This window comes from Symphalangus syndactylus, chromosome 1 (genome assembly GCF_028878055.3).
Source record: "Symphalangus syndactylus isolate Jambi chromosome 1, NHGRI_mSymSyn1-v2.1_pri, whole genome shotgun sequence".
Classification (NCBI taxonomy): domain Eukaryota; kingdom Metazoa; phylum Chordata; class Mammalia; order Primates; family Hylobatidae; genus Symphalangus; species Symphalangus syndactylus.
Genome location: NC_072423.2, coordinates 24,514,165 through 24,522,936, shown reverse-complemented (window position 1 = coordinate 24,522,936; position 8,772 = coordinate 24,514,165). Strand labels below are relative to the sequence as shown.

At 38.3% G+C, this 8,772-nt stretch overlaps 1 protein-coding gene across 6 annotated transcripts in view; it reads right to left on the bottom strand.

Annotated features, from left to right (window-relative positions):
- Positions 1 to 273: 273 nt before the first annotated feature.
- PIGN (phosphatidylinositol glycan anchor biosynthesis class N) overlaps positions 274 to 8,772 on the bottom strand; it is a 140,748-nt gene continuing 132,249 nt past the window's right edge. For all 6 annotated transcript variants that reach the window (XM_055297343.2, XM_063639679.1, XM_063639818.1 and 3 more), the window contains one exon: positions 274 to 2,029. In XM_055297343.2, coding sequence (XP_055153318.1) covers positions 1,906 to 2,029 — 124 coding nt within the window. In that variant the 3' untranslated portion in view covers positions 274 to 1,905. The remainder of the gene's footprint in view (positions 2,030 to 8,772) is intronic.

Sequence of the window (8,772 nt, the reverse complement as noted above, 5' to 3'; positions counted from 1 at the left end):
TCAAAGATACATTTAAAGATTACAATTAATTGTAAAGATACATTTAAAGATACCTGGGAAACTGCAACAGAAAAGGCTTGTTCCCATGTGAGTCTGAAGGGGCCAGTTACGGTGTGGCAAGGCGAGCCTGTGGCTGCAGGCGCACAACACAAACTCTATGATACTGTCAGAAGGAAGTTCAACCTATTCTACAGACTCACACTGACCTCAAAGGACAAAATTAAGAAAAAGACACTCCTCAAAGAGCAAAATAAAGATAAAAAACTGAGCACCTTTTACAATGTTGTAATAAAATATTTATTAATTTCTCTTTATAAAAATTTGGGAAAAGATAAAAGGGAAAACTACACATAGAAAGAGGTCAATGATGAGTGTTTATACAGTCAGTTTTCTCTGATGTGTGAAAAAAAACTGATAAAAAAATCCTTTGAGGTAATATGAAAGTTCATGATTCTCATTCCATCAACATCACTGTTTGCTACCATAGCTTCCTAGTTGTCCAGCTAGATTTTATGCTATGAACTGATGCTTGAGATTTCATAAAACATTAATGCCTCTTTTTTATACTATAATTCTTTCACTGGTATACCATAAAGTAGTATTACAAATAAATTATAACTATACTTCATCATAAATAGAAATTTTAAGAAAGTACACTTGCCAAACTGATTTCTGACTTTTAAATTGTATTTATTCACTCCCCACCAATGTGAAAAGTCTCGTAAATTATAGAGAGTTTCCTAGTCATTAACGTGAATTAGTAATGCTATAACTTAATTCAAAAGCAATTACTTCTTAAAAATAGGGCGAACACCAGGAAAGCTTAGCATCAGCCAAAGCTACTGGCACACCATGGGCAAAAGGCCAACTCCGCAGGGATATGTAAAGGTCATTTTATGGACAATCCATATAAAAACTGCTCTCAAGATATTTTGCCCATTAGAATTTGTTTACAAATGGAAATCTAATTTGATGATTTTAGGCCTTTGGGCTAGAATCTCACAACCAGAAAGAATAACACCTTTAATACGAATTCTTATGATATTGTCAGAAAGTTTAACCATTGATTTTTAAACTCCTGTTAAAATAATAGATGACAGTAAAAAGAAATTCAAAGGGAAAGAAACAATATATGAAAAAGCTATGGGGTAACAGATGTTGAGCCTACAATTAAAAACTATTTATTTTAAATGTTTTCCTATGTACAAGACAGAAATACTAAGCACTTTCTACTTTTGTATTGTCAGAAATTCCATGAAAATCCAGAAATGAAAAAAAAAAATAGTGAAGGATAGACATGCATCTAGCTGGTTGACTGAGAAAACCTGAGAAATAGCACTAAAAAGGGTAAGATACTATTATTGCATACTAAATAAGTATGACAAATACCTGCAAACACTTTTTCTATTGAAGCCTTTGAAATAATACACCCTGACTGTCTAACAAAACCAGTGCTGAAAACTGATAAATATTGACGGTGGCACCTGGTGATTTCCTTCCAGCTCAGCCACGGCAATGACTCTGGATGCCATCAGCACTGCCCCCACAGGCATATGCTCTCCTCTGGGTATGTGGGAAGTTGTGCAGTTGGGGACCAGATTGCTGCAGGTGCTCTCAACATCACTGGGAAGAGCTGCCAGCCAAAGGAAAAAAATGAAAAAGGAGAATGCCTTCCTATGCTTTCCCACAGATATAATCACTATTTCATGCCTGCAAAACCTAGAAAAAAAAGAAAAGAAGCTCCTTTGTTCCAGAAAACCTGTCAATTTGGAATTCCAAATACCATTTTCTTTACAGGAGTAGAATATACTATATATCCATATCCATCTTCTTATTGAATCCTTGATGAGATTTTAGTTTAAAAGGAGAATCAGGATCCAGATGCTGAACGGTGCTTCAGCAACCTCACATGAAGTGACTTTTGGGTTTGCCACATAGTCTGAGTTTCTTCGTTGTGAGCAGCTGGGCCAGGCCATTGAGGAACACCAAAAAGATGGTCATGGACATGACAATCACATAGTGGCTGATGCTGCAAAAGGAGAAAAAGATGTTACAGGCAGAGAGAACACAGGTGAGGAAAATCATGAGATTCCTCTAAATGGTTTTAAATGGACAGATGAAAATCTCCACTTTCAGGAGCTGGAGTAGGTGTTCTTTACCCTATTCCTCCTGCTAAGTACAGCTGTCTGTTGGTATCTGGTTCCAGGACCTTCAAGTACAGCTGTCCGTGGACTGGTTCCAGGACCTTCCATGAATACCCAAATCTTTGAATGCTCAAGTCCCTGATATAAAATGGTGTCATATTTGCATATAAGCTATGTACATCCTCCTGTATACTTTAAACTAGGGGCCCCAACCCTCGGGCAGTGGACTGGTACCAGTCTGTGACCTGTTAGGAACTGGCTGCAAAGCAGGAGGTGAGTGGTGGACCAGTGACCATCACTGCCTGAGCTCCACCTCCTGTCATATCAGCAGCAGCATTAGATTCTCAGAGGAGCACGAACCCTGTTGTGAACTGTGCTTGCAGGGGATCTAGGTTGTGTACTTCTTATGAGAATCTAACGAATGCCTGATGATCTGAGGTGGAACAGTTTCATCCCGAAACCGTCCCTCACCCCCGCATACACAGTGGTGTGTGGAAAAATTGTCTTACATGAAACTATTCCCTTATGCCAAAAAGGTTGGGGACTGCTTCTTTAGATCATCTCTAGATTACTTACAATACCTAATAAAATGTAAATGCCATGTAAATAATTGTTACACTATATTGTTTAGGGAATAATAGCAAGAATAGAAAGTCTGTACATGTTCAGTACAGATGCAGTTAAAAAAATATTTTCAATCCATAGCTGGCTGAATCCATGATGTGGAACCCAAGGATACAGAGGGCTGACTATACAACTAAAAATGCTGGATGCTATAAACAAACATAAGACAAATCCAGGTGGTGGAAAGAGGGCAAACTGGTCAGTGATCTTGGGACCCAAAGAATTTCCTGAATTTTCTTTTGCAGGAAGATAGCAGCGACTTGGAAATGCCACTGGGCACAGACCAAAAAAAAATATCCAAAAAACAATAATACCGTCACCACAAGAGCCTATTCTCTCAGCTAAGGGACAGACAAGGAAAGGGGCAGCCAGAAAGACAGAAAATGTTTAGATATTAACTGATCTACTTCAGCCAAACACCACAGAAAAAACGTGGCTCCACCCCTACCTATTCCAGCACAGGCTGAGTGGGGAGCCCAGAGTTCCATCCTCACCAGGCTATAATGGGGCACTCTAACTCCCTGCCTATGCCCTCCCCTCCACTGTCACGGTGTCAGGGAAGGCTGAGGAGGGAAGCTGATACTTCTGTCCATACCTGGCGGATGTCAGTGGACATCACGTGGGAAGCCTAGACTTCTACCTCCATGAAGCAGTAATGAGGTCCCTCCCCCTCTTCAATGGGACCGTGTCAGAGAAGGCCTAGTGGAGAGCCAGGAATTCCACCTCCACTCGGAGGTAGAAAGGCCATTCCTTTCCTGACCATGTTACTAGTGGAGGTTGCATGGGAGGCAAAGAAGACCTCTATCTTTCCCAGCCATGAAGGCAGTAGTGGAGGCCTCGCAGGGAGCTGTAATGCTGATCCCTGGCAGGCAGCAGTAAGAAGCTCCCTCTCGGGTGCTAATGGAGGCTGCAAGGGGAACCTGGATTTCTAACCTCATCAGGCAGAAATGAGGTAGTGTCCCCTCTTCCCCTGCCATAGTAGTGTCAGAAGCCAGTTAAAACAGAAGGTTTAAATAAGACTGAGAATCTCGTAACTGAACACCCAAAATGTCTAGGTTTCAACAGAAAATCCCTCATCACATCAAGAACCAAGAAGATCTCAAGCAGAATGAAAAAAGACAATCATAGATATCAAAACCTAAATAATAGAGCTGTTAGAATTATCTGGCAAAAATTTTAAAGTGGTCATTATAAAAATACTTTAATGAGCAATTATGTACATACTAGAAACAAAAAAACCCAGAAAATCTGAGCTAAGAAATAGGAATTCTCAGCAAAGAAACAGAAGATGTAAACAAGAAGCAATAAAAAAGTATAGAACTAAAAAATGCAATAACCAAAATAAAAATTTCTATGGAAGTAGTCAATAGCAGAACTGAGGGGACACAGGAAAGGATCCATGAACCTGAGGATAAAACAACAGAATTTACCCAGCCTGAAAAACAAAAATAGACTGAAAAAAAAAAAAAAAATGAACAGAGTCTCAGGGACCTGTGGACTGTGACAAAAGATCTAACGTTTGTGTCACTGGAGTTCTAGATGGAAAAGAAAAAGAGGCTAAAAGAGTACTCACAGGAATAGTGGCTGAAAAGTTTCCAAATTTGGCAAAAGACATAAATCTTACAGAAGCTAAGCAAACCTCAAATAAGGTAAACCCAAAGCAATCTACACAAAGACACATCAAATTACTAAAAACTAAAAACAAAGAAAAGAATTTGAAAGCAGTGAGAAATCACACCTTACCTAGAGGGGAAAAACAATTTGAATAATAGCAGATTTCTCATCAGAAAATATGGAAACCAGCAGAAAATGGTGCACCATTTTTCAAGTGTTGAAAGAAAAATAACTGTCAACCCAGAATCCAATAAAAATATCCCATGGAAATAAAGGGGAAATCAGAATTCACACATGAAAAAAAAAACCCAAATGAATTTATTGCCTGCAGACCTAACCTAAAAGAATGTCTGAAGGAAGTTTTCTAAACAGAAATAAAACAATAAAAGAAGGAATCTGCTAAAATCATGAAGGAAGAAGAACTAAGTAAGTAAAAATCTGGGTAAAGACAGTAAGTTTTCCTTGTCCTCTTAAGTTTTCTAAATTATATTTGCTAGCTGATGTAAAAATTCTAATACTGTCTGACATGGTTTTAAATGTGTGTAGAGGAAATATTTAAGACAATTATATTGTAAAGAGGGGAAGGCAATGGGATGTAGAAGGAGGTAAGGTTTCTGTGTATTACTTAAGCTGGTAAAATGACATCACCAGTAGACTGGGATTAGCTATGTATATATAATACCTAGAGCAACCATTTAAAAAGCCATACAAAGGGATATGCTAATAACACCAAAGAAAAGTAAAAAAATAATTCCATAAAATGTTCAAGTAATATACTGGATGTCAGGAAACACAAAACTCGTAGAACAAACAGAAAATAAAAAAATAAAATGGCAGACTTAAGCCCTAACATATCAATAACTACATTAAATGTGAATAGTCTAAATAGACCAATTAAAAAACAGAGATTGGTAGAAGAGAATAAAAAACAAGACCATGACCAAACCACATGCTGTCTAAATGATACTCACTTCAATGATGGAGGAAACATCATGCAAACATTTATTTTAAAAAAGCAGGAGTGGCTATATTAATATCAGATAAAATAGACTTCAGAGCAAACAGACTTCAGAGCAAAGGTACCCTTTTCTCAAAAATTGATAGAACAACAACACTGAAAATCAGCAAGGATACAGAACTCAACACTATCAAACAACAGGATTTAATTCACAATGATAAAACACTCTACCTAACAACAGCAGAATACAAGCTCTTTTCAAGTGCCCATATATACCAAGATAGACCATATTCTAGGCCATAAAACAAACCTCAGCAAGTTCAAAAGAACTGAAATCACACAGAGTGCCTTCTCTGACCACAGTGGAATCCACCTAGAAATCAACAATGGATAACAGATACATTATCAAACACTTGGAAACTAAACAACACAACTGTAAATAATCCATGGGTCAAAGATGAAGTTTCAAGAGAAATAAAAAAACAGATTGAATGTAATGAAAATAAAAAACCAACACATCACAGTTTATGGGACACAGCTAAAGCAAGCGCAGACAGGGAAGTAGACCCATGCAAATCTGCACCCCATTCCCCTGAAGGAGTGTAAACCATATACCTGATATCACCACACCCTATCAGTGTGAGTCTCACACTTTATACAAAAATTAACTAAAATGGATCATGGACTTAAAAGTAAAATGTAAAATATAAACATTTTAGAAAAAAAGTCTTTGGGATCTGGAGCTAGCTAGAGTTCTTAGTCTTAATACAAAAAGCACAATCTAAAATAGTAAATCTGATAAATTGGGCTAAAAAAAAAAAAAAACTTCTGCTCTGTGAAAGGCCCTGTTAAGAGGGTAAAAAGACAAGCTAGAGACTGGAATAAAATACTTGCAAGCCATACATTCAACAAAATACTTTTTCTTTTCTTTTCTTTTTTTTTTAGGCAGGGTCTTTCTCTGTCACCCAGGCTGGAGTGCAGTGGTATGATCACAGCTCACTGCAGCTTTGACCTCCCTGGGCTCAGGTGATCCTCCCACCTCAGCCTCCTGAGTAGCTGAGACCACAGGCATGTACCACCACAGCCAGCTAATTTTTGTATTTTCTGTAGAGATGGGGTCTTGCTATGTTACCCAGGCTGGTCTTGAACTCTTGGGCTTAAGCAATCTGCCCGCTTTGGCCCTCCCACAGTGTTAGGATTACAGGCATGAGCCACTGCACTCAGCCACAAAGGACTATTTCCTAGAATAAAATATACAATAAATTCTCAAAACTCAATAGTAAAAAAAGCTCCACAGACAATTCAATTAGAAAATGATCAAAAGACATGAACAGACGTTTCGTCAAGGAGGATATACAGTCAGTAAATAAATAGATGAAAAAATGTTCAACATCATTAACTATTATGCAAGTTGAAGCCAAAATGAGATATCACTACACACCCACCTGAATAGCTAAAATAAAAAATATTGACAACACCAAATGCTGGCAAGGATGCAGAGAAACTGGATTGACAGTCTCTGGTACAACCACTCTGGTGGCAGTTTCTTTTAAAACTCAGCATGCAAATACTGTAAGACTCAGCAAATATGATTCTGAGCATGCATGCCAGAGGGAAAAAACTGTTCACAAGAATGTTTATAGGATCTTTATTCATAATAGCCAAAACCTTGAAATAACCTTGATGTCCTTCAACAGGTGAATGATTAAACAAACTGTGGCACATCCATACCATGGATTTACTCAGCAATAAAAAGTAACAAACTACTGAAATATGCAACAATGAATCACCAGAGCATTACTCTGAGAGGGAAAAAAACGCTAACTCCAAAAAGTTACATACTATATGATTTACTTTGTATCACATTTATGAAGTAACAACTACAGAAATGGAAAACATTAAATGTTGCCAGGGGTTAAGGAGGGTTTCTGGGTGGGAGGGAAGTGCCTGGGCTATAAAGGGCAACATGAAGGATCCTTGTGCTGGTAGAAATGTTCTGTCTTTTGACAGTTTCAATGTCAACATCCTGGTTTTACTATATGTTATACTATAATTCTGCATAAAGTTACCACTGGGGGGAAATCAGGTAGAGGGTATAGAAGATCTCCCTGTATTCTTTCTTACAACCTCATGTGAATCTACAATAATGTTAAAATGAAATGTTTAATTGAAAATTTTTTTTAGTTCACAGGCTGTACAAAAACAAGAGGTGGGCTGCATTTGGCTAAAGGGCATAGGTTGCTGGCCTCTACCCTGGCCTGTGAGCTCTGTGGAAGAAGGGACTATAATTTTTATCTCTTTTCCCATTGCACCTCTAACGTCTCATGCAAGGTCTTATAGGCACTTAATCGATATTTGTTAAATGAATTATTAAAGATAATTTATAATTAGAAGAAATGATAAAATATTCTTTTATTTATCCCAGCAAATTTAATCTGAACTTATTTAGGTTGGTGCAAAAGTAATTGTGGTTTTTGCCATTACAAAAAAGGCAAAAACTGCAATTACTTTTGTACCAACCTAATAAAATCAGACTCCCCCAAAATAGAATAAGCATAATCAATACCGAAAGCTAAAAAGCAAAACCAAAATGCCAAAGGAAACAAAAAGTTTCGAAAAAAATAAAGTAAAACTAGCCCTACAAAATATTAAAATATAAAGTTAAATGTAATATGGGCATTAGAATCAACAGGACAACGGAAGAGAACAGATCATTCTGTCACCCAAGATCAAGGAATCATCATCAGTAACTCACAACTGTTCTGGCTGGACTCACTTTAAACTTATAAGCACAAATGAGATTTGGTTCTCATCAGTATCTCAATCCTGATTGCACACTTGTGAATTATTCTTCTCTGAGTCAAACCAAGTTGTGTCCTTTCTCCTCTCCTCAAAGTTCTGTCACCTTCCTCCCATCTCGGCAGATGACTCTGCTTTTTTTTAATTGAGAAAATACTGATAAAGTGATCGCAAGAGAAGTGCCTCTTCTCATCCTGAACTTTCTAACCCACTCATATCTGTGCCCACAGTGCCTCCAGTACCTTTCTTGTCTAAAACAAACCCCTCCACTTCTAGTTTGGATCCCATCCCAACTCTCCCACTAAAGCTGGGGTCTCCAACCCCCAAGCCTTGGACCGCTACCACTTCATGGCCTGTTAGGAACTGGGTCACACAGCAGGAGGTGAGCGGCGGGGAAGTGAGCGAAGCTTCATCTGTATTTGCAGCTGCTCTGCATCGCTGGCATTACTGCCCGAGCTCCACCTCCTGTCAAATGAGTGGCGGCATTAGATTCTCACAGGAGCACCAACTCTATTGTGAACTGCGCATGTAAGGGATCTAGGTTGTGTGCCCATTGTGAAAATATAACGGATGCCTGATGATCTGAGGTAGAACGGTTTCATCCTGAAACCATCCCCCACTGGCCCCTACACC